At 65.1% G+C, this 26,090-nt stretch overlaps 1 protein-coding gene across 1 annotated transcript; it reads right to left on the reverse strand.

The window, feature by feature from the left end:
* Positions 1-1,022: 1,022 nt before the first annotated feature.
* On the reverse strand, positions 1,023-23,250 carry LOC138101079 (glutamate receptor ionotropic, NMDA 2D-like). Its single transcript, XM_068998918.1, is given in 16 exon segments — positions 1,023-1,127; positions 1,798-1,922; positions 2,905-3,507; positions 3,510-3,534; positions 5,787-6,016; positions 6,457-6,644; positions 8,334-8,494; positions 11,634-11,863; positions 13,720-13,845; positions 15,584-15,737; positions 16,418-16,574; positions 18,080-18,291; positions 19,210-19,324; positions 20,680-21,272; positions 22,356-22,786; positions 22,836-23,250. Coding segments are annotated over 16 exon segments (3,870 nt in total).
* Positions 23,251-26,090: the final 2,840 nt, after the last annotated feature.

Raw genomic sequence — 26,090 nt, forward strand, 5'->3', positions numbered from 1 at the left:
ACAAGGGGGGGTGACAGAGGGGCCACAGGGCCATGGGGGGCCACGGGGACATTGGGGGGGGTCACAGGGACATCGGGGGGGGTGACAAGGACATGGGGGACACGGGTGGGGGGACACGGGGCCCGTGGGGCGGCCCCGCGATCACAGTCGCGGTGTGGCGATGTCACGGTGCCGCGGTGTCACCGTCACTCACAGTTTCGTCTCCCCCCTCCCCCCTCCCGTTAATTAATTAATTGGTTAATTAAAAACGTCATCAGCAGCGCGGGGCGGGGGAGGGGCGGCCACCCCCGGGGGGGGGGGGGACACGGGGACAGCGGATGGTGCCAGCCCATCCCCCACGGCGCGGGTGGGGGGACAGGAGTGTCCCCAGCGCGCTGTCACCCCCCGGGGCGGGGGGGGAGGGGACGCCGTGGTGTCCTCCGGGGGCTGGGGGGGGTCACAGTGTCACCCTCGGGGACCGGGCGTGGCCTCCGTGGCGGTGGGGTGGTCACCCGTGGGGACGTGGGGTCACCCCTGGGGACGGGCGGTGGTGTCACCCACGGGGGTCACAGTGCCACCTGTGGGGACGTGGTGTCACCCACAGGGACGTGGGGTCACCTGTGGGGTCACAGTGTCACCCACAGGGTCACAGTGTCACCCACAGGGACGTGGGGTCACCTGTGGGGTCACAGTGTCACCCACAGGGTCACAGTGTCACCCATAGGGTCACAGTGTCACCCACAGGGACATGGGGTCACCCACAGGGTCACAGTGTCACCCACAGGGACGTGGGGTCACCCACAGGGTCACAGTGTCACCCATAGGGTCACAGTGTCACCCACAGGGACGTGGGGTCACCCACAGGGTCACAGTGTCACCCACAGGGACATGGGGTCACTCGTGGGGGCACAGTGTCACCCACAGGGACATGGGGTCACTCGTGGGGGCACAGTGTCACCCATAGGGTCACAGTGTCACCCACAGGGACGTGGGGTCACTCGTGGGGACAGGCATTGATCGGTGTCACCCACGGGGTCACAGTGTCACCCACAGGGACAGGGACACCCAGAGTTGTCCCCCGGGGCCGTGTTGGTGGCCGTGGTGTCACCCTTGGGGACGGGGTGACGCAGGTCGTGTCCGTGGTGGCACTTCAGGGACGAGGGGACAAAACATCCTCAGGGGGACCTGTCCTTGCACCGTGACACCGCGGGGAGTGACCTCATCCTTGTCACCCACCACGAGTGCCACCTCAGGTGCCACCGAGCTGTCCTTGGCCTCGCCGGTGTCACCTCGTGGGCCACAAGGACCATGTGGTCAGGGTTGTCACTCCGAGGGCCACAGGCACCTGTCCTTGTCCTCGCTGCTGTCACCTCAGGGGGACCCGTCCGTGTTTTTGTCATCCTTGTCCCCAGCGTCACCGCCAGTGCCACCGTGGGTGCCTCAGGGACACGTCCTTGTCACCGCCAGTGCCACCGTGGGTGCCTCAGGGACAGGTCCTTGTCACTGCCAGTGCCACCGTGGGTGCCTCAGGGACACGTGGGTGCCTCAGGGACACGTTCTTGTCACCACCAGTGTCACCGTGGGTGCCTCAGGGACACGTCCTCGTCACCGCTAGTGCCACCGTGGGTGCCTCAGGGACACCTCCTCATCCTCACTGTCACCGTGGGTGCCTCAGGGACACGTCCTCATCCTCGCTGTCACCCCAGCTGCCACCGGAGCCGGCCTCGTCCTCGCCGGTGTCACCGTGAGTGCCACGAGTCCTCCTCGGTGCCACTTCACGGGACCCGTCCTTGTCCTCCCTGGCCTTGCCAGCGTCACCCAGGTGACATCGTCCTCCTCCTCATCCTCCTCCTCCTCCTCATCCTCCTCCTCCTCCTCCTCGTCCCCGGTGTCACCGCTCGGGCCACAGGGACCCCTCCGTGTCCTCGTCCCGGTCACCGCGGCTGCCACAGGGACCTGTCCTCGTTGTCACCTCAGGTGCCACCCACCCGTCCTTGTCCTCGCCTCAGGAGCTGGGGGGGGCCCCTCCGTGTCCTCGCTGTCGCCGCGGGGGCCACCAGCCCCCCCCAACCCAGCGGTGCCACCCGGGGGTGTCCCGGGGGTGTCCCGGGGGTGTCCCCGGGGTGTCCCGGGGGTGTCCCGGGGGTGTCCCCTCTGTCCCCCCCCCCCCCCCGGTCATACCTCGGACTCGAGGCTGGAGAAGTGGGCGGAGCCTCTGCGCGCCCCCAGCGGCTCCGCCCCCCCGCGGCCCCCCCCGCAGCTGTGGTGGGGGGGGCGGGGGAGGGGATGGGGGTCCCCGGTGGGGGTGGGGGGGTCCCCAGAGCCCCCCCCAGAGCCCCCCCCAGGCCGCCGCCGCCGCCGCCCCCCCGCCCCCCCAGGCGCTCAGGTCCTCGAGGCTGCGCGAGGCCGGGGGGGGGCGGCGCGCGCAGGGGGGGCCGTGCCGGCGGGGAGGGGGGGGGCGCGCCCCAAAAGCCGCCCCAGGGGCCCCCCCCCCGGCGGCCAGTAGCCCCAGCGGGGCCCCCCCGGCACGTCCCAGTCGCGGAGCCGCTCGGCCGAGCAGCTGCGGCAGCGGGGGGGCAGCGGGGGGGGGCGCGTAGTGCGGGGGGGGGCGCGGCCCCCAGGAACTCCAGGCTGCCCCACGCGGCCCCCCCCGCCGTAGCCCCCCCAGGGCCCCCCCCAGCTTCTCGGCCGACCAGCAGCGCCCCGGGGGGGGCGGGGGGGGGGCCGCGCTCGCGGCCCGGGACGGTGCAGAAGTGGGGGGGGGTGGGGGGGGGCCGCACCAGCACGGGGGGGGGCCCCGCGGGGGGGGGGCGGCGGCGTCTGCGGGTGGGGAGGGGGCGGCCCGGCGGAGGGGGCGGGGGGGGGGCGGCGGCGGGGGGGGGGGCGTCGCAGCCCTCCGAGTCCGAGTCCGAGAGCTCGGGGTACAGCGGGGGGGGGCGGTGGTGGTGGTGGTGGTGGGCGGGGGGGGGGAGGGGGCGCGAAGTGCGGGTGCCCCCGGCACAGGTGGGGGCGGGGCGGGGGGGGGCCGCAGCAGGGGCTGGGTCTCGGGGTCTCCCCCCGCCCCCCCCAGCGCCCCTCCCCCGCGGGGGGGGCGGCGCGGGCGCTCGCGGGGGGGCGCGGGGGGGCTGCGCTCGTCCTCGTAGGCCAAGCGCGCGTAGGCGAAGGGGGGGTCGGGGTCGTCGCGGGGCCCCCCCCAGAGCCTCGTAGAGCCCGCGGGGGGGGCGGCGCGGCCAGGGCGGCGTGAAGGGGTCCGGGGCTGGGGGGGGGGTAGCGGGCGGGGGGCGTGCGGGGGGGGGGAGCGCGGGCAGGGCCCCCCCCGGCCCAGCCCCTGCGGCTCGATGGGGCCGTAGAAGCGGTGGAAGGACTCGGGGGGGGCCCCGGCGCGGGGGGGGGCGTGCGGGGGGGGCCGCCAGCGCTCGGGGGGGGGGGCGGCGGTCGCGGGGGGGGGTGGGCGTGGGCAGCGCCGGGGGCGTGGGCGGGGGGGGGCGCGCAGGGGGCGCGCAGGCGGTGGGGGGGCGTGGGGGGGTCCTCGGCGCTGCAGCAGCTGTACATGCCCTGGGGGGGGGACAGGGGACACGGTGGCACCGGGGGGGGCGGGGGGGCGACACTGCGCAGAGGAGCTGCACGCCCCCACCCTGTCCCCGTGCCCCCCATTGTACCCCCGTGCCCCCCAATCTCCCCCCGTGCCCCCCATTGTACCCCCGTGCCCCCCAATCTGCCCCCGTGCCCCGCAATCTCCCCCCGTGTCCCCAAGGTCCCCCCGTGTCCCCCAGTGTCCCCCTGCGTCTCCCATTGTCCCCCCATGCCCCCAATGTCCCCCCGTGTCCCCCAATCTCCCCCCGTGCCCCCCAATCTGCCCCCGTGTCCCCCATTGTACCCCCGTGCCCCCCAATCTCCCCCCGTGCCCCCCAATCTCCCCCCGTGTCCCCAATCTCCCCCCGTGCCCCCCATTGTACCCCCGTGCCCCCCAATCTCCCCCCGTGTCCCCCAGTGTCCCCCTGCGTCTCCCATTGTCCCCCCGTGTCCCCACTGTCCCCCCATGTCCCTGCTGTCCCCATGTCCCCCATTGTCCCCGTGCCCCAATGTCACCCCGTGCCCCTCAATGTCCCCTTGTGCCCCCCATTGTCCCCGTGTCCCCAAGTCCCCCCGTGTCCCCAATGTCACCATGTCCTTCCATGTCCCCAATGTCCCCACATCTCCCCCATGCCCCCCACGCCCCCATGCCCCCGCTGTCCCCCCCGTGTCCCCACTGTCCCCCCATGCCCCCCCTGTCCCCCCCATGTCCCCGCTGTCCCCCCATGTCCCCGCTGTCCCCCCGTGTCCCCACTGTCCCCCCATATCCCCACTGTCCCCCCGTGTCCCCGCTGTCCCCCCCATGCCCCCGCTGTCCCCCCCATCCCCACTGTCCCCCCCGTGTCCCCACTGTCCCCCCATGTCCCTGCTGTCCCCCCATGTCCCCGCTGTCCCCCCCATGTCCCCAATGTCCCCCCATGTCCCCCCAGTCCCCCCCATGTCCCCACTGTCCCCCCATGTCCCCGCTGTCCCCCCCATGTCCCCAATGTCCCCCCATGTCCCCCCAGTCCCCCCCATGTCCCCACTGTCCCCCCATGTCCCCGCTGTCCCCCCCATATCCCCACTGTCCCCCCCATGTCCCCACTGTCCCCCCATGTCCCCACTGTCCCCCCCATGTCCCCATTGTCCCCCCCATATCCCCACTGTCCCCCCATGCCCCCGCAGTCCTCCCCATGTCCCCACTGTCCCCCTGTGTCCCCCCAGTCCCCCCATGTCCCCACTGTCCCCCCCATGTCCCCGCTGTCCCCCCCATGTCCCCGCTGTCCCCCCATGTCCCCGCTGTCCCCCTGTGTCCCCGCTGTCCCCCCCATGTCCCCGCTGTCCCCCCCATGTCCCCGCAGTCCTCCCCATGTCCCCACTGTCCCCCTGTGTCCCCCCAGTCCCCCCCATGTCCCCACTGTCCCCCCGTGTCCCCGCTGTCCCCCCCATGCCCCCCCTGTCCCCCCCATGTCCCCACTGTCCCCCCATGTCCCCGCTGTCCCCCCATGCCCCCCCTGTCCCCCCCATGTCCCCGCTGTCCCCCCATGTCCCCACTGTCCCCCCACTGTCCCCGCTGTCCCCCCATGTCCCCGCTGTCCCCCCGTGTCCCCGCTGTCCCCCCATATCCCCACTGTCCCCCCGTGTCCCCGCTGTCCCCCCCATGCCCCCGCTGTCCCCCCCTATCCCCACTGTCCCCCCATGTCCCTGCTGTCCCCCCATGTCCCCGCTGTCCCCCCCATATCCCCACTGTCCCCCCCATGTCCCCACTGTCCCCCCATGTCCCCACTGTCCCCCCCATGTCCCCGCTGTCCCCCCCATGTCCCCAATGTCCCCCCATGTCCCCCCAGTCCCCCCCATGTCCCCACTGTCCCCCCATGTCCCCGCTGTCCCCCCCATATCCCCACTGTCCCCCCCATGTCCCCACTGTCCCCCCATGTCCCCACTGTCCCCCCCATGTCCCCATTGTCCCCCCCATATCCCCGCTGTCCCCCCATGCCCCCGCAGTCCTCCCCATGTCCCCACTGTCCCCCTGTGTCCCCCCAGTCCCCCCATGTCCCCACTGTCCCCCCCGTGTCCCCACTGTCCCCCCGTGTCCCCACTGTCCCCCCCATGTCCCCGCTGTCCCCCCGTGTCCCCCCAGTCCCCCCCATATCCCCGCTGTCCCCCCATGCCCCCGCTGTCCCCCCATGCCCCCGCTGTCCCCCCGTGTCCCCGCTGTCCCCCCATGTCCCCGCTGTCCCCCCGTGTCCCCGTACCCTGCTGATGGCCAGCAGGCAGCGCAGCCGCCCGGGCGTGCCCAGGTGCCGCAGCTTCCAGTGCACCAGGTGCTCCCAGGCGAAGACCAGCAGGCTCAGCCCCATGGCCACCAGCAGCATGTAGAACACCCCGGCCATGTTGTCGATGTCCAGTTTGCTGGACATCACCTCCAGCTTCTCCTGGTGGCAGATCCCCGACAGCCACAGCCGCTCCAGCATCTCGATCTCGTCTGGGGAGGGCACGGGGACGAGGTTGGGGGGGGCTGGGGGTCATCTCAAGGGGTTACGGGGTCGTCTTGGGAGGCTGGAAGGTCATTTTGGTGGGATTTGGGGGTGGCAGGGGGGGTTGGGGGGCATCCCAAGGGGCCAGAGGGTCATTTGGAGGAGCTGGAGGGTCATCCAGAGGGGTTTGAAGGTCATCTTGAGAGATTGGGGGTCATCTCAAGGTGGCACAGGGTCATTTTAGGGGCTTGGCGGTCACATCCCAGAAAGCCCAGACACCCATGGACCTCCCCAAACCCCTCAAAGACCCCCCAAATCTACCATCCCCCAGGAGCTGGAGCAAGCCCTGCTTCGTGAGGTGTCCTCAGGACACCCTAAACCTCCCGAAAACCCCCCCCAGACCCCTCCAGGACGACCCCAAAGCCCCCAAAGACCCCCCCAAATTCACCGTCCCCCAGCAGCTGCAGCAGGGCCAGGTCCACGGGGCGCTTCCAGCGGGAGCCCCTCTGCAGGGCGATGCCGTAGCCGGTGGAGGCGAAGACCTTCCCCGAGCCGATGGTGACGAGCTTGCAGCCCTCCTCCTTGCGGGCCATGTAGTTCAGCACGGCCGCGTCGTAGATGAAGGCGTCCAGCTTCCTGCGGGACACGCCCACCGGCATTGGCCACGCCCACGGCGCCTAAACCCCGCCCACAGCGCCTAAACCCCGCCCACAGTCTCACCTGTGCACTAAACCCCGCCCACAGCCTCACCTGTGCGCCAAACCCCACCCACAGCACACAAACCCCGCCCACAGCACCTAAACCCCGCCCACAGCACCTAAACCCTGCCCACAGCACCTAAACCCCGCCCACAGCCTCACCTGTGCGCTAAACCCCGCCCACAGCGCCTAAACCCCGCCCACAGCCTCACCTGTGCACTAAACCCCGCCCACAGCACACAAACCCCGCCCACAGCACACAAACCCCGCCCACAGCCTCACCTGTGCACTAAACCCCGCCCACAGCCTCACCTGTGCGCTAAACCCCACCCACAGCGCCTAAACCCCGCCCACAGCCTCACCTGTGCCAAAATCCCGCCCACAGCCTCACCTGTGCGCTAAACCCCGCCCACAGCGCCTAAACCCCGCCCACAGCGCCTAAACCCTGCCCACAGCACCTAAACCCTGCCCACAGCGCCTAAACCCCCACCCACAGCCTCGCCTGTGCACTAAACCCCGCCCACAGCCTCACCTGTGCGCTAAACCCCGCCCACAGCACCTAAACCCCACCCACAGCACCTAAACCCTGCCCACAGCACCTAAACCCTGCCCACAGCACCTAAACCCCGCCCACAGCCTCACCTGTGCACTAAACCCCACCCACAGCACCTAAACACCACCCCCGTTTTTTCCCATTTCCCCCCATTTTCCCCATTTCCCCCCATTTTCCCCCATTTTTTCCCCTTTCCCCCTGTTTTTTCCCATTTCTCCCCCCATTTCCCTGTTTTTTCCCATTTCCCCGTTTTTTCCCATTTCTCCCCCCATTTCTCCCTTTTTTCCCATTTCCCCCCCATTTTTTCCCATTTCCCCCCATTTCCCCCCATTTCCCCCCCATTTTCCCCCATTTTCACCCCTATTTTTCCCATTTTCACCCCATTTTTTCCCATTTCCCTCCCTTTTTTTCCCCTTTCCCCCCCAGTTCCCCCCCGTTTTTTCCTCATTTCCCCCCCATTTCCCCCCCATTTCCCCCCCAATTTTTTCCTATTTTTCCCCCATTCCCCCCCTTTCCCCCCCATTTCCCCCCCGTTTCCCCCCATTATTCCCCCCCGTTTCCCCCCCATTTTTTCCCATTCCCCCCCATTTCCCCCCATTTTTCCCATTTCCCCCCATTTCCCCCCATTTCCCCCCCATTTCACCCCCTTTTCCCCCATTTCCCCCCCATTTTTTCCCCTTTCCCTCCCTTTCCCCCCCTTTCCCCCCATTTTCCCCCCATTTCCCCCCCATTTCCCCCCCTTTCCCCCCATTTCCCCCCCATTTTTTCCCCTTTCCCCCCCATTTCCCCCCCATTTCCCCCCCGTTTCCCCCCATTATTTCCCCCCATTTCCCCCCATTTCCCCCCCATTTTTCCCCGTTTCCCCCCATTATTTCCCCCCCATTTTTTCCCATTTCCCCCCCATTTTTTCCCCTTTCCCCCCATTTCCCCCCCGTTTTTTCCCCTTTTCCCCCCATTTCCCCCCCATTTTTTCCTATTTTTTCCCCTTCCCCCCCCGTTTTTTCCCATTTCCCCCCATTTCCCCCCCGTTTTTTCCCCTTTCCCCCCCGTTTCCCCCTGTTCCCGGCCCCGTACCCCGATTTGAGGTGCTGCAGCGCGTCCTCGACGCCGCGCTGGTTGTAGCGCACCATGTAGCTGTGCATGGCCGGGTAATTGCTGCGGATGTTCTTCTCCGTGCTGCCGTTGGGCACCGTGCCGAACTTCAGCGGGGGGTACTGCTCCTGGGGCCGCTGGAACTGCGCCCAACGGCCCCCAAAAACCAGTCAGAACCCCCCCAAAAATCCGGCGGGACCGCGCCTGCAGGCACCCGCCGGGGGCGAACCCCAAATGAGCCCCAAATGGAGAGAAATGAGCCTGAAACGGAGTGAAATGACTGAAAAATGGAGCAAAAGGAGTGAAGAATGCCCCAAAACGACCCCTGAATGGAGCGAAATGACCCCAAAATGGAGCAAAATGACCGAAAAATGCCCTAAAATGGCCCCTAAATGGAGCAAAATGACTGAAAAATGCCCCCAAATGAGCCCTAAATGGAGCAAAATGATCGAAAAATGCCCTAAAATGATCCCTAAATGGAGCAAAATGATCGAAAAATGCCCCAAAATGACCCCTGAATGGAGCAAAGTAACCGAAAAATGCCCCAAAATGAGCCCTAAATGGAGAGAAATGAGCCTGAAACGGAGTGAAATGACTGAAAAATGGAGCAAAAGGAGTGAAAAATGCCCCAAAACGACCCCTGAATGGAGCGAAATGACCCCAAAATGGAGCAAAATGACCGAAAAATGCCCTAAAATGGCCCCTAAATGGAGCAAAATGACTGAAAAATGCCCCCAAATGAGCCCTAAATGGAGCAAAATGATCGAAAAATGCCCTAAAATGATCCCTAAATGGAGCAAAATGATCGAAAAATGCCCCAAAATGACCCCTGAATGGAGCAAAGTAACCGAAAAATGCCCCAAAATGAGCCCTAAATGGAGAGAAATGAGCCTGAAACGGAGTGAAATGACTGAAAAATGGAGCAAAAGGAGTGAAAAATGCCCCAAAATGAGCCCTAAATGGAGCGAAATGACCCCAAAATGGAGCAAAATGACCGAAAAATGCCCTAAAATGGCCCCTAAATGGAGCAAAATGACTGAAAAATGCCCCCAAATGAGCCCTAAATGGAGCAAAATGATCGAAAAATGCCCTAAAATGATCCCTAAATGGAGCAAAATGATCGAAAAATGCCCCAAAATGACCCCTGAATGGAGCAAAGTAACCGAAAAATGCCCCAAAATGAGCCCTAAATGGAGAGAAATGAGCCTGAAACGGAGTGAAATGACTGAAAAATGGAGCAAAAGGAGTGAAAAATGCCCCAAAACGACCCCTGAATGGAGCGAAATGACCCCAAAATGGAGCAAAATGACCGAAAAATGCCCTAAAATGGCCCCTAAATGGAGCAAAATGACTGAAAAATGCCCCCAAATGAGCCCTAAATGGAGCAAAATGATCGAAAAATGCCTTAAAATGATCCCTAAATGGAGCAAAATGATCGAAAAATGCCCCAAAATGACCCCTGAATGGAGCAAAGTAACCGAAAAATGCCCCAAAATGAGCCCTAAATGGAGAGAAATGAGCCTGAAACGGAGTGAAATGACTGAAAAATGGAGCAAAAGGAGTGAAAAATGCCCCAAAATGAGCCCTAAATGGAGCGAAATGCCTCAAAATGGAGCAAAATGACCCCAAAATGGAGCAAAATGACCCCTAAATGGAGCAAAATGAGTGAAAAATGCCCCAAAATGACCCCTGAGTGGAGCAAAATGAGTGAAAAATGCCCCAAAATGAGCCCTAAATGGAGCGAAATGAGTGAAAAATGCCCCAAATGAGCCCTGAATGGAGAAAAATGCCCCAAAATGCCCCAAAATGCCCCAAAATGACCCCTAAATGGAGCAAAACGACTAACAAATGCCCCAAAATTACCCCTAAATGGAGCAAAATGACCAAAAAATGCCCCCAAATGACCCCTGAATGGAGCAAAGTGACCAAAAAATGCCCCAAAAATGCACCCTAAATGGAGCAAAATGCCCCAAAAATGCCCCAAAATGATCCCTAAATGGAGCAAAGTGACCGAAAAATGCCCCAAAATGACCCCGAAATAGAGCAAAATGACCGAAAAATGCCCCAAAATGATCCCTAAATGGAGCGAAATGACTCCAAAATGGAGCAAAATGACCCCTTAATGGAGCAAAATGCCCCCAAATGGAGCAAAATCATTGAAAAATACCCCTAAATGACCCCTAAATGGAGCAAAATCATCGAAAAATGCCCCAAAATGACCCCTGAACGGAGCAAAATGACTGAAAAATGCCCCAAAATGATCCCTAAATGGAGCAAAATGACCCCAAAGGGAGCAAAATGATCGAAAAATGCCCCAAAATGACCCTTAAATGGAGAAAAATGACCCCAAAACCGACCACAAATGCCCCTAAATGGCCTCAAATACCCCAAAACCAACCCCAGATACCCCCAAATGGCCTCAAATACCCCAAAACCAACCCCAGATACCCCCAAACGGCCTCAAATACCCCCAAACCGACCACAAACACCCCAAAACCGACCCCAAATGCCCCCAAAGGGCCTCAAATACCCCAAAACCGACCACAAATGCCCCCAAAGGGCCTCAAATATTCCAAATACCCCCAAATACCCCCAAATGGCATCAAATACCCCAAACCCAACCCCGAAATACCCCCAAAACGCAGCAAAATAACCCCCAAAATACCCCGAAACGACCCCAAATGACCCGAAATCACCCCCAAAATAGCTGGAGCTGCACCCCAAAATAGTACAGGAACCCCTCAGCACCCCCAAACACCCCCTAAAGCCCCACAACACCCCCTAAAGCCCCCAAACACCCCCTAAAGCCCCATAACATCCCCTAAAGCCCCATAACACCCCCTAAAGCCCCATAACACCCCGTAAAGCCCCACAACACCCCCTAAAGCCCCAAAACATCCCCTAAAGCCCCACAACACCCCCTAAAACTCCACAACACCCCCTAAAGCCCCAAAACATCCCCTAAAGCCCCATAACACCCCCTAAAGCCCCACAACACCCCCTAAAGCCCCATAACACCCCCTAAAGCCCCCCAAAACACCCCCTAAAGCCCCATAACACCCCCTAAAGCCCCAAAACACCCCCTAAAACTCCACAACACCCCCTAAAGCCCCACAACACCCCCTAAAGCCCCACAACATCCCCTAAAGCCCCACAACACCCCCTAAAGCCCCCCAAAACACCCCCTAAAGCCCCCCAAAGAGGCCCTAAACCGGCAGGATTTCAGCCCAAACCCCCCCCGGCTCTCCCCCACTCGCGGTGTCCCCCCGGTGCCGGCGTCACCTTGCGGTCACTGAGGCCGGACACGGTGTCCACGTACTCCTCCTGGATCATGAAGGCCGCCAGGTTGGCCGTGTAGCTGGCGAGGAAGATGACGGCGAAGAAGGCCCAGACCAGCACCATGATCTTGCTGGTGGTGCCCTTGGGGTTCTCCACCGGCACCGAGTTGTTGAACACCAGCGCCCACAGCAGCCAGATGGACTTGCCGATGGTGAAGGTGGAGCCCCCCGCGCCTGGGGGGTGGGGGACGGGGTCAGCTGGGGTCACTCGGGGTCACCCGGGGTCACCCAGGGTCACCCAGGGTCACCCAGGGTCAGGGGACAGGGGGACGGGGTCAGCTGGGGTCACCCACGGTCACCCGGGGTCACCCAGGGTCACCCAGGGTCAGGGGACAGGGGGACGGGGTCAGCTGGGGTCACCCAGGGACAGGGGACAGGGGGACAGGGTCAGCTAGGGTCACCCAGGGCCACCCATGGTCACCCAGGGTCAGGGGACAGGGGGACGGGGTCAGCTAGGGTCACCCAGGGTCACCCAGGGTCACCCAGGGACAGGGGACAGGGGGATGGGGTCAGCTGGGGTCACCCAGGGTCACCCAGGGTCACCCAGGGTCACCCAGGGACAGGGGACAGGGGGATGGGGTCAGCTGGGGTCACCCAGGGCCACCCATGGTCACCCAGGGTCACTCATGGTCATCCAGGGTCACCCAGGGACAGGGGACAGGGGGACGGGGTCAGCTGGGGTCACCCACGGTCACCCACAGTCACCCCTGGTCACCCAGGGTCACCCAGGGACAGGGGACAGGGGGACGGGGTCAGCTGGGGTCACCCAGGGCCACCCATGGTCACCCAGGGTCACTCATGGTCATCCAGGGTCACCCAGGGACAGGGGACAGGGGGACGGGGTCAGCTGGGGTCACCCAGGGCCACCCATGGTCACCCAGGGCCACCCATGGTCACCCAGGGTCACCCAGGGACAGGGGACAGGGGGACGGGGTCAGCTGGGGTCAGCTGGGGTCACCCACGGTCACCCGGGGTCACCCAGGGACAGGGGACAGGGGGACGGGGTCAGCTAGGGTCACCCAGGGTCAGCTGGGGTCACCCAGGGTCACCCAGGGACAGGGGACAGGGGGACGGGGTCAGCTGGGGCCACCCAGGGCCACCCATGGTCACCCAGGGTCACCCAGGGACAGGGGACAGGGGGATGGGGTCACTTGGGGTCACTCAGGGACAGGGGACACCAAAGGGTCACACAGGAGACAGGGGACAGGGTCAGTTGGGGTCATCTGGGGTCGCCCAGGGAAGGGGACAGGGTCATCTGGGGTCACCCAGGGACAGGGGACACCAAAGGGTCACAGACAGGGACAAGGTGCCACCAGTGGCCACAGCAGCCAGATGGACTTGCCAATGGTGAAGGTGGAGCCCCCCGCGCCTGGGGGATGGGGGACGGGGTCAGCTGGGGTCACCCGGGGTCACCCAGGGACAGGGGACAGGGGGACGGGGTCAGCTGGGGTCACCCACGGTCACCCACGGTCACCCAGGGTCACCCAGGGTCAGGGGACAGGGGGACGGGGTCACTTGGGGTCACTCAGGGACAGGGGACACCAAAGGGTCACACAGGAGACAGGGGACAGGGGGACAGGGGGACAGGGCCACCTGGGGTCATCTGGGGTCATCCAGGGTCACCCAGGGACAGGAGACAGGGGACAGGGTCAGCTGGGGTCAGGGGACAGGGGGAGAGGGTCACCTGGGGTCACCCAGGGACAGGGGACACCAAAGGGTCACCCAGAGACAGGGGACAGGAGGACAGGGCCACCTGGGGTCAGCTGGGGTCACCCGGGGTCACCCATGGACAGGGGACACCAAAGGGTCCCACACAGGGACAAGGTGCCACCAGTGGCCAGAGCAAGCAGGTGGCCTTGCTGATGGTCAGTGCGGAGCCCCCCATGGTTAGAGGGGCAGGGGGACAGGGGGACAGGGTCACCTGGGGTCATCTGGGGTCACCCGGGGTCACCCAGGGACAGGGGACAGGGGGACAGTGGGACAAGGTCATCTGGGGTCACCCGGGGTCAGCCGGGCCAGGGGTCACTCACGCTGGCCGCTGGCCAGGCTCCGGTTGTAGCCCACGGGGCTGAAGTACTCGAAGATGAAGACGGTGACGGCCACCACGGTGAGACACATGACGAACATCATCACCCACACGGCCGGGCTGTAGGGCTCTGCGGGGACACCGCCACCTCAGGGGACATCGGGGGACATCGGGGGACATTGGGGGACATGGGGGGACATCAGGGGACATCGGGGACACCGGGGGACATTGGGGGACATGGGGGGACATCAGGGGACATCGGGGACACGGGGATGTCAGGGGACATCGGGGGTCATGGGGACATCAAGGGACATCAAGGGTCATCGGGGGACATCGGGGGACACAGGACAACATGGGGGTACATCGGGGACATGGGGGGACACGGGGACATCAGGGGACACAGGGGGACATGGGGGGACATGGGGGACACGGGGACATCAGGGGACATCGGGGGACACCGGGACGTCAGGGGACATCAGGGGACATCGGGGGACATGGGGACATCGGGGGAACATCAGGGGACATCAGGAGACATCAGGGGACACCGGGGACACGGGGACATCGGGGGGACATCAGGGGACATCGGGGGACACCGGGGTCACGGGGATGTCAGGGGACATCAGGGGGACATCAGGGGACACTGGGACATCAGGGGACATGGGGGGACATCAGGGGACACCACGACGTCAGGGGACATCAGGGGACATCGGGGGACGTCGGGGGACACAGGAGAACATGGGGGGACATCAGGGGACATGGGGGGACACGGGGACATCGGGGACACAGGGGGACATGGGGGGACACGGGGGGACACGTGGCGTGCTGGGGTACCCAGGAAGGCGGAGGGGGACACGGGGGGACACGGGGGGACACGGGGGGGACCCGCGGTACCCAGGAAGGCGGACGGGGACACGGGGAGGACACGGGGGGACCTGGGGGGGCACACGGGGGGCACACGGGGGGACCTGGGGGGGCACACGGGGGGCACACGGGGGACACACGGGGGGCACTCGGGGGGCACACGGGGGTGACCGGCGGTACCCAGGAAGGCGGTCGGGGACACGGGGGGACACGGGGGGCACACGGGGGGAGCCGGGGGGACACTCGGGGGGCACACGGGGGGCACACGGGGGGGACCGGCGGTACCCAGGAAGGCGGTCGGGGACACGGGGGGCACACGGGGGGACCTGGGGGGGCACACGGGGGGCACACGGGGGACACACGGGGGGCACACGGGGGTGACCGGCGGTACCCAGGAAGGCGGACGGGGACACGGGGGGACACGGGGGGCACACGAGGGGGACACGAGGGGGACACGAGGGGGACACTGGGGGACCTGGGGGCACACGGGGGACACACGGGGGGCACACGGGGGGCACTCGGGGGACACACGGGGGTGACCGGCGGTACCCAGGAAGGCGGACGGGGACACGGGGGGCACACGGGGGACACACGGGGACACTCGGGACGCACTCGGGGGTGACCGGCGGTACCCAGGAAGGCGGACGGGGACACTCGGGGGGCACTCGGGGGGCACTCGGGGGGCACACGGGGGGGACCGGCGGTACCCAGGAAGGCGGACGGGGACACGGGGGGCACGGGGGCACACGGGGGGCACACGGGAGTGACCGGCGGTACCCAGGAAGGCGGACGGGGACACGGGGGGACACTCGGGGGGCACGGGGGGCACACGGGAGGCACACGGGGGGACCCGGGGGCACTCGGGGGGCACACGGGGGCACTCGGGGGGCACACGGGGGGCACACGGGGAGCACACGGGGGGCACACGGGGGGACCCGGGGGCACTCGGGGGGACCCGGGGGCACTCGGGGGGCACACGGGGGGCACACGGGGGGGACCGGCGGTACCCAGGAAGGCGGACGGGGACACGGTGCCGTTGCTGCGGGACACCATGACGCTGATGCCGGTCTCCACGAAGGGCACCGAGAAGTCGATGATCTCGGAGCGCTCCTCGTTGATGGTCAAGGAGCCGATGGCCATGTCCGCGCGCCGGTAGAACACCTGGGCGTGGCCAGAGAGGGCGTGGTCAGTGGGGGCGTGGCCAGTGGGGGGCGTGGTCAGTGGGGGGCGTGGTCAGTGGGGGGCGTGGTCAGTGGGGGCGTGGTCGCGGAAATTTTTGGGGGGGGTCCACCCCCCATGCCCTCCGTGACCCCCCCCATGGGGGCTCCTGCTGATCCACAGGGGTCTCTCCCCACCCCCCGCTGCCGTGGGGTCGCCATGGGGCGTTTTGGGGTGGTTTTGGGGTATGGGGAGGTGGTTTTGGGGTATGGGAGGGGTTTTTGGGGTCCAGGGGGTGTTTTTGGGGTACAAGGAGGTGTTTTGGGGTATGGGGAGGTGGTTTTGGGGTCCGGGGGGTGTTTTTGGGGTAGAGGAGGGTGGTTTTGGGGTAGGGGAGGTGGTTTTGGGGTAGGGGAGGTGGTTTTGGGGTATGGGGGATGGTTTTGGGGTACAGGGAGGTGTTTTTGGGGTACGGGGCTGTTTTTGGGGTATGGGGAGGTGTTTTTGGGGTATGGGGGGTGGTTTTGGGGTCCAGGGGGTGTTTTTGGGGTCCAAGGAGGTGGTTTTGGGGGTATGGGGAGGTGTTTTTGGGGTCTGGGGAGGTGGTTTAGGGGTATGGGGGATGGTTTTGGAGTCCGGGGGGTGTTTTTGGGGGTACAGGGAGGTGTTTTTGGGGCTCCCACCTCCCCCACCATGCCGTTCCAGACGCCATCGATCTTCTTGCCGTGCTTGCCGTTGGTGACCAGGTAAAGGTCGTAGGTGAAGCCCAGGGCCCGCGCCAGGCGCTTCAGGATGTCGATGCAGAAGCCTTTGCAGCACTTCTTCTCAAAGGGCGGGGGGCTGCAGGGGACCCCCAAAGTGGTGGGGACACCCCCAGGCTGCTGGGGACACCCCCAGGGTCTTGGGGACACCCCCAAAGTGCTGGGGACACGCCCAGGGTCTTGGGGACACCCCCAAAGTGGTGGGGACACCCCCAAAGTGGTGGGGACACCCCCAGGGTCTTGGGGACACCCCCAAAGTGCTGGGGACACCCCCAAAGTGGTGGGGACACCCCCAGGCTGCTGGGGACACCCCCAGGGTCTTGGGGACACCCCCAAAGTGCTGGGGACACCCCCAAAGTGCTGGGGACACGCCCAGGGTCTTGGGGACACCCCCAAAGTGGTGGGGACACCCCCAGGGTGCCAGTGTCACCTCCAGAACACAGCTGTCCCCCACCTGAGCAGCCTCCCTCCAACGTGGCAGTGCCACCTGCACCCGTCACAGGTGTCCCCACCTGGCAGTGCCACCCCCACCTGTCACAGGTGTCCCCACCTGGCAGTGCCACCCCCACCTGTCACAGGTGTCCCCCCCAGCGGTGCCACCCCCACCCGTCACAGGTGTCCCCACCTGGCAGTGCCACCCCCATCTGGCGGTGCCACTCATCACAGGTGTCCCCACCTGGCAGTGCCACTCCCACCCGTCACAGGTGTCCCCACCTGGCGGTGCCACCCCCACCTGGCAGTGCCACTCATCACAGGTGTCCCCACCTGGCAGTGCCACCTGCACCCGTCACAGGTGTCCCCACCTGGCAGCGCCACCCCCACCCGTCACAGGTGTCCCCACCTGGCAGTGCCACCCATCACAGGTGTCCCCCCTGGCAGTGCCACCCCCACTCATCACAGGTGTCCCCCCTGGCAGTGCCACCCCCACTCATCACAGGTGTCCCCATCTGGCGGTGCCACCCCCACCTGTCACAGGTGTCCCCCCTGGCAGTGCCACCCCCACTCATCACAGGTGTCCCCCCTGGCAGTGCCACCCCCACCCATCACAGGTGTCCCCATCTGGCGGTGCCACCCCCACCTGTCACAGGTGTCCCCCCTGGCAGTGCCACCCCCACTCATCACAGGTGTCCCCCCTGGCAGTGCCCCCCCCCACCCATCACAGGTGTCCCCATCTGGCGGTGCCACTCATCACAGGTGTCCCCCCTGGCAGTGCCACCCCCACTCATCACAGGTGTCCCCACCTGGCAGTGCCACCCCCACCTGGCAGTGCCACTCATCACAGGTGTCCCCACCTGGCAGTGCCACCCCCACCCATCACAGATGTCCCCACCTGGCAGTGCCAACCCCACCTGGCAGTGCCATTCATCACAGGTGTCCCCACCTGGCGGTGCCACCCCCACCCGTCACAGGTGTCCCCACCTGGCAGTGCCACCCCCACCCGTCACAGGTGTCCCCACCTGGCGGTGCCACCCCCACCCATCACAGGTGTCCCCACCTGGCGGTGCCACCCCCACCTGTCACAGGTGTCCCCACCTGGCGGTGCCCCCCCCCACGTGGCAGTGCCACCCTCCCAGGTGTCCCCACCTGGCGGTGCGGTTGAGCTGGCGCCGGCAGGGCACGGAGTCGCGGATGCAGGTGCCGGTGGCCGGGTCGATGTTCTCCACGATGACAAAGGGACGCTCCTCCAGCGTGGCCACCGTCAGGTGCCGCCCGTCCTCCACCGGCTGCAGGAACCGCCCGTAGCGCGACCACACCGGGTACTTGAGCTTCAGCACCTGCTGCTCCCAGCTGCCCACCTGGGGACACGTGGGCACACGTGGGGACACATGGGGACACGTGGGGACATGTGGGTACAGGCCAAGGTGGCACCGTGATGGGATGTCACCACCCACAGAGCGGTGGTCACCACCCACCCACTCTCACCTGCCCACCTGGGGACACATGGGGACACGTGGGGACACGTGGGGACATGTGGGGACAGGCCAAGGTGGCACCATGATGGGATGTCACCATCCGTAGAGTGACCACCCACTCCCAACTGCCCACCTGGGGACACGTGGGGACACATGGGGACACATGGGGACACATGGGGACACATGGGGACATGTGGGTACAGGCCAAGGTGGCACCATGATGGGATGTCACCACCCATAGAGCAACCACCCACTCCCACCTGCCCGCCTGGGGACACGTGGGGACACGTGGGGACATGTGGGGACATGTGGGGACAGGCCAGGGTGGCACCATGATGGGATGTCACCACCCGGAGAGCGACCACCCACTCCCACCTGCCCGCCTGGGGACACGTGGGGACACCCCAGAGAGAGACAGGCCGAGGTGTCACCGTGAGAGGATGGCACCGTGGCCAGATGGCACCGCAGGGGACAACGATGGAGTCACCTCGGTGGGGAAACGGTGGGGAACAGGCCAAGGTGGCACCGGGAGGGGTCATTACTGTCGGGGACGATGACGGGGTGGCCAAGGGCGGGCGGCTGAGCCGTGTCCCCGTCACCGGCCGGGCGTCACCGCCGCCCCCTCGGTGCCAGGTTGTTGTGACAACGCGGCGCCGCAGCGGGAGGAGGGGGCGGGACGGTGAAGAGCAGATGGCACCAAGCCCCGGGGGACGCTGCGGTGGCACCGTCGCCGTGCCCGGAATGCCAAGGCCCAGCAGACGGGCGCCCTGGGACGCGGCTGTCCCCGCGGGTGGCACTCACCACCTCCCAGCTGCGCTCCTTGTTGAGGGAGATGACGACCAGCGAGGGGTTCACCAGGTACCCGTCCTCGTTGAAGGAGAAGTCCTTCTGCCCCCACGTGATGTTCATGAAGTACCTGCTCGACCCGACCCCGAGCACGTTTAGGGTCACCTGAGTATCCCCAACCCGACCCTGAGCGTGTTTAGGGTCACCTGAGTGTTCCCAACCTGACCCCGAGCACGTTTAGGGTCACCTGAGCATCCCTAACCCGACCCTGAGTGTGTTTAGGGTCACCTGAGTGTCCCCAGCCTGATCCTGAGTGTGTTTAGGGTCACCTGAGTGTCCCCAACCCAACCCTGAGCGTGTTTAGGGTCACCTGAGCATCCCCAACCTGACCCCGAGCACGTTTAGGGTCACCTGAGTGTCCCCAGCCTGATCCTGAGCGTGTTTAGGGTCACCTGAGTGTCCCCAGCCTGACCCCGAGCACATTTAGGGTCACCTGAGTGTCCCCAACCCAACCCTGAGCGTGTTTAGGGTCACCTGAGTGTCCCCAACCTGATCCTGAGCGTGTTTAGGGTCACCTGAGTGTCCCCAAATGGATCTGGAGCCAACTGACCGTCCTCAATGCAACTGTCTCCAACCCCAGCCTTGTCTAGGGCCACCCAAATGTCCCCAGCTGTGTCCAGAGCCACCCAGCTGTCCCCAACCCAAGCCCAACCCCAACCATGTCTAGGGGCACCCAACTGCCCCCAACCCAACCCCAACCACGTCTAGAACCACCTGAATGTCTCCAAACCAGCTGTCCCCAAACCAACCCCAACCACGTCTAGAACCACCTGAATGTCTCCAAACCAGCTGTCCCCAAACCAACCCCAACCACGTCTAGAACCACCTGAATGTCTCCAAACCAGCTGTCCCCAAACCAACCCCAACCACGTCTAGAACCACCTGAATGTCTCCAAACCAGCTGTCCCCAAACCAACCCCAACCACGTCTAGAACCACCTGAATGTCTCCAAACCAGCTGTCCCCAACCCCAACTGCCCCCAACCCAACCCCAACCACGTCTAGAACCACCTGAATGTCCCCAACCCAGCTGTCCCCAACCCCAACTGCCCCCAACCCAACCCCAACCATGTCTAGAACCACCAATGTCCCCAACCCAGCTGTCCCCAACCCAACCACATCTAGAACCACCTGAATGTCCCCAACCCAACTGTCCCCAAACCCAACCCCAACCACGTCCAGAACCACCTGAATGTCCCCAACCCAACTGTTCCCAACCCAACCGCCCCAAACCCAACCCCAACCACGTCCAGAACCACCTGAATGTCCCCAACCCAACTGTCCCCAACCCAAGTGTCCCCAACCCAACCCCCAACCATGTCTAGAACCACCTGAATGTCCCCAACCATCCCCAACCCCCAACCACGTCTAGAGCCGTCGTGGCACTGCCACCCCTGTCACCTGCCGGCAGTGCCACCGCGCCCACCTGTGCAGGTTGTCGTTGATCTGGGTGACGTTGGGCGCGCGGCAGTCGTTGTTGAACTCGGGGATGAAGCCGTAGTCGCGCAGCAGCGCCTCGGCGCCCTTGGCCACGATGGCCACGCCGTTGTGCACGCGGTGCTGGAGGTCGTCGCGCCAGCCGGCCGACAGCACCGCGAACAGCCCGGCGGGGACGTGCTCGGGCAGCTGCTCGCTGCCGCCCAGGTTGGTGCCCACCACGAACCAGATGTAGCCGGGCCCGGTGAGGCCGGCGTCGCGCGCGGCGCGGAACACGGCCTCGGCCTCGTCGCGCGAGCAGTAGAGCAGCCGGATCTGCGCCGTCACCTCGCGCAGCTGCCGGCGCGTCCGCGCGCCCTCGGGGTCGTCGGTCAGGTTCAGGGTGACCACGCCGCGGTGCTCCCAGCCGATGAAGCTGCTGTCGGTCAGCACCTCCACGTAGTCCACGAAGTCCTCGTAGCCGGGCAGCAGCGTGGTGACCACGGCAAAGGCCGTCCAGTCGTACTCCTCCAGCACCTCGAAGATCACCTGGAGCTGCTGCTCCGTGGAGGAGCCCAGCTGCAGGAAGGTGGAGCCCTTCTCCTGTGGGGGGTGGGGGGAACGGGGAGGGCATGGGGGGGGGAGGGACACAGGTTGGGGACAGTCACGTTGGGGACAGTTGGGTCACACGAGACACGGTTGGGATTGGGGGCACTTGGGTTGGGGATGGCGGTCAAGTGGGGCTAGAACATGGTTGGGGTGTGGGGACCATGGGGTTGGGGACAGTTGGGTGGCTCTGGACGCACGGTTGGGGGTGTTTGGGTGACACTTGACACAGTTGGGTTGGGGACATTGAGGAGAGTCGAGACACAGCTGGGACTTGATAGAACCGGGGACGTTGAGGTGGCTCTAGACACGGCTGGGGACAGCTGGGTGACACTGGACACGGCTGGGGACAGCTGGGTGACACTGGACGTGGTTGGGGTTGGATTGGGGACAGCTGGGTGACACTGGATGGGGTTGGGGACAGTTGGGTGACACTGGACACGGCTGGGGACAGCTGGGTGACACTGGATGTGGTTGGGGTTGGGGACAGTTGGGTGGCTCTGGACACGGCTGGGGACAGTTGGGTGGCTCTGGACATGGCTGGGGTTGGGTTGGGGACAGCTGGGTGACACTGGACGTGGCTGGGGTTGGGGACAGTTGGGTGGCTCTGGACACAGCTGGGGACAGTTGGGTGACACTGGACATGGCTGGGGTTGGGTTGGGGACAGCTGGGTGACACTGGACGTGGCTGGGGTTGGATTGGGGACAGTTGGGTGCACTGGACGTGGCTGGGGTTGGGTTGGGGACAGCTGGGTGACACTGGACGTGGCTGGGGTTGGATTGGGGTCAGTTGGGTGACACTGGACGTGGCTGGGGTTGGGTTGGGGACAGCTGGGTGACACTGGACGTGGTTGGGCTTGGTTGGGGACAGTTGGGTGACACTGGACGTGGTTGGGGTTGGGTTGGGGACAGCTGGGTGGCTCTGGACACAGCTGGGGGACAGCTGGGTGACCCTAGACACAGCTGGGGTTGGAGACAGTTGCATTGAGGACGTTCGCTTGGTTCCAGCTCCATTTGGGGACCTTTGGGTGTCCCTAATGGGGTCAGGCTCGGGCACCTTCGGCGTCCCCCCAGCCCCACCTTGGGCGTGAGGACGATGGCGGAGCCGCCGTTGACGCCGATGATGGGCACGGAGGTCTGGGCCGAGATGAAGTCGAGGATCTGCGCCACGGCCTCGGAGCGCGTGTCGTCCTCGAAGACGACGCCGTGGATGCGCAGCGAGGACAGGACGTCGCACAGGCGCACGATGAGGCTGCGCGGGTTGGTGTCGTTCAGCACCACCCCCACGGGGTTCACGTCCAGAGAGAAGTTCCGGAAGGCTCCGGGAGCCAAGCGGGGCCCGGCGGGGCCGTAGGAGGCCCCGCTCAGGATCACGGCCACGTTGAGCGTCCGGCGCGGCGCCGCCGCCGGCGGCTCCAGGAAGGGGCTGGCGCAGGCCAGGGCCAGGGCGAGCAGCATCCTGCCGGCGGGGACGGCGACCGGGGGGCTCATCGCGCCGCCGCCGCTGCGCCCTGCGGGGACACGGCCGGGACGGGGTCACCCCTGCATGCCAGGGGCCACCAGCAGCCACCAGCAGCCACCAGGGAGCACCAGGAGCCAGCAGGGACCACCAGGAGCCAGTAGGGACCACCAGGAGCCACCAGGGACCACCAGCGACCACCAGGAGCCAGCAGGAGCCAGCAGGGACCACCAGCAGCCACCAGGGACCACCAGGAGCCACCAGGAGCCACCAGCAGCCATCAGGAACCACCAGCAGCCACCAGGGACCACCAGCAGCCACCAGCAGCCACCAGGAGCGACCAGGGACCACCAGCAGCCACCAGGGACCACCAGCAGCCACCAGGAGCCACCAGCGACCACCAGGAGCCACCAGGAGCCAGCAGGGACCACCAGGAGCCACCAGCAGCCACCAGGAGCCACCAGGGACCACCAGCAGCCACCAGTAATCACCCAGCACCAGGGGAGAGTCAGACATGGGGGGGAATGGCATCCACCAGTAACCACCAGTACCCCCAGTACCCAGAGAGGGTCAGGGAGGGGGGAATGGTGCCCACCAGTAACCACCAGTAACCCCCAGTACCCAGAGAGGGTCAGGGAGGGGGGAATGGTGCCCACCAGTAACAACCAGTAACCCCCAGTAACCCCCCAGCATCAGGGGAGGGGGGGGAAATGATGCTAATGGGGCCCACCAGTGGCCACCAGTAACCCCCAGTAACCAGAGACAGTCAGAGAGTGGGGGGAATGGTGGTCACCAGTAACCACCAGTAACCCCCAGTAGCAACCCAGCACAGAACCCTGTGGGGACAAACCCGGGGTCACCGTCCCCACAGCACTGGGGACAAACCTGTGCTGGGGGTTGGGTGACAAATCCCTGTCCCTGTCCCCAAAACCAAGGGAACAGCCCCCCCTCACTGTCCCCACAAGGGCGGGGTGACAAACCCGCACTGGGGGTGACAAACCAGTTTCATTGTCCCCAGAACAGCGGTGACAAACCTGTGCCAGCGGGTGACAAATCCCTGTCCCTGTCCCCAAAACCAAGGGAACAGCCTCCTGTCACTGTCCCCACAAGGGCGGGGTGACAAACCTGTGCTGGGGGGTGACAAACCGGTGTCACTGTCCCCGTAACAGCGGTGACAAACCTGTGCTGGGGGGTGACAAACCGGTGTCACTGTCCCCTCAAGGGTGGGGTGACAAACCCGTGCCAGCGGGTGACAAACCGGTGTCACCGTCCCCGTAACAGCAGGGACAAACCTGTGCCAGGGGGTGACAAACCCCTGTCGCTGTCCCCAAAACCAAAGCAACAGCCTCCTGTCACTGTCCCCACAAGGGTGGGGTGACAAACCTGTGCTGGGGGGTGACAAACCGGTGTCACCGTCCCCGTAACAGCAGGGACAAACCTGTGCCAGGGGGTGACAAATCCCTGTCGCTGTCCCCAGAACAGCCGTGACAAACCTGTGCCAGCGGGTGACAAACCGGTGTCACTGTCCCCAGAACAGCGGGGACAAACCTGTGCCAGCGGGTGACAAACCGGTGTCACTGTCCCCAGAACAGCGGTGACAAACCTGTGCCAGCAGGTGACAAACCGGTGTCATTGTCCCCAGAACCGCAGGGGACAAACCACACCGGGGGGTGACAAATCCCTGTCGCTGTCCCTGTAACAGCAGGGACAAACCTGTGCTGGGGGGTGACAAAGCGGTGTCACTGTCCCCGTAACAGCGGTGACAAACCTGTGCCAGCGGGTGACAAACCAGTGTCACTGTCCCCTCAAGGGTGGGGTGACAAACCTGTGCCAGCGGGTGACAAACCGGTGTCACCGTCCCCGTAACAGCAGGGACAAACCTGTGCTGGGGGGTGACAAACCGGTGTCACTGTCCCCAGAACAGCCGTGACAAACCTGTGCTGGGTGGTGACAAATCCCTGTCACCATCCCCAAAACAGCTGTGACAAACCTGTGCCGGCAGGTGACAAACTGGTGTCACCATCCCTGAGAACAGCAGGGACAAACCTGTGCCAGCGGGTGACAAATCCCTGTCCCTGTCCCCAGAACAGCAGGGACAAACCCGTGCCAGCGGGTGACAAATCCCTGTCGCCGTCCCCAGAACAGCGGTGACAAACCTGTGCTGGGGGGTGACAAACCGGTGTCATTGTCCCCAGAACAGCAGGGACAAACCTGCACTGGGGGGTGACAAATCCCTGTCCCCAAAACGAAGGGAACAGCCTCTCGTCACTGTCCCCAGAACAGCCGTGACAAACCCGTGTCAGCGGGTGACAAATCCCTGTCGCCGTCCCCAGAACAGCAGGGACAAACCACACCGGGGGGTGACAAACCGGTGTCACCGTCCCCATAACAGCGGTGACAAACCTGTGCCGGCAGGTGACAAACCGGTGTCATTGTCCCCAGAACAGCAGGGACAAACCACACCGGGGGGTGACAAACCGGTGTCACCGTCCCCAACCAGCGTGGGGGGCAGGGGGGGGACACAAACCCACGTCCCCCCCCCCAGCAGCCAGGACAAGGTGTCCCCGTGCCGGAGGGGGACACAACCCCTGTGTCATTGTCCCCACGCCGGCAGGAGACAGAGCTGTGTCACCGTCCCCGTGACAACGGGTGACAAGTCAATGTCCTCACCGCCCCCCCCGTGTCCCCCCCCCGAGGTGACACCAGCTGTGTCCCCCCTCCCCCCCCCCCGTGTCCCCTCCCCTCCCCCCCAGGTCCTACCTGGCCCAAGCTCCGCTCCGGGGGGCTCTGCCTCATCTCGGCTGGGGGGGACACTGGGGGGGACACTGGGGGGGACACTGGGGGGGTTTGGGGACACTGGGGGGGGGGGGTTGGGTTGGTGGCTGCACCTGGGGGAGGAGGGGACAATGAGGGACAGCTCCAGCCCCCCTAAAAGCCCCAGGATCCCCCAAACCGCCCCCCACTCCCCCCAAAATATCGGGACCCCCCCTCCAGCCCCTAAATCCCCACTGGGTGCCCCAGTTTACCCAGTTGGTTCATCCTGGGCCCCCCCAGTCCACTTCCAGTTCACCCAGTTGGGGCCCAGCACGCCCAGTTCCACTCTGACACCCCCAAAACTGGATCCCAGTATCCCCCAGTCCACCTCCCGTCCACTCCCAGTCATCCCCCTCCTGCCCCCCCAGGCTTCCCAGTCCCATCCCAGTCCCCCCAGCTGCTCACCAGTGCCCCCCAGTTAAACCCCAGCATCCCTCAGTCCCCCCTCCAACCCTACTCCAGACCCCCGGGCTGGGTCCCAGCTCCCCCCGCATCCCCTCCCAGTCCCTCCCAGTCCCTCCCAGTCCCTTCCCAGTCCCTCA

This window comes from Aphelocoma coerulescens, unplaced genomic scaffold, assembly GCF_041296385.1.
Source record: "Aphelocoma coerulescens isolate FSJ_1873_10779 unplaced genomic scaffold, UR_Acoe_1.0 HiC_scaffold_188, whole genome shotgun sequence".
NCBI lineage: Eukaryota > Metazoa > Chordata > Aves > Passeriformes > Corvidae > Aphelocoma > Aphelocoma coerulescens.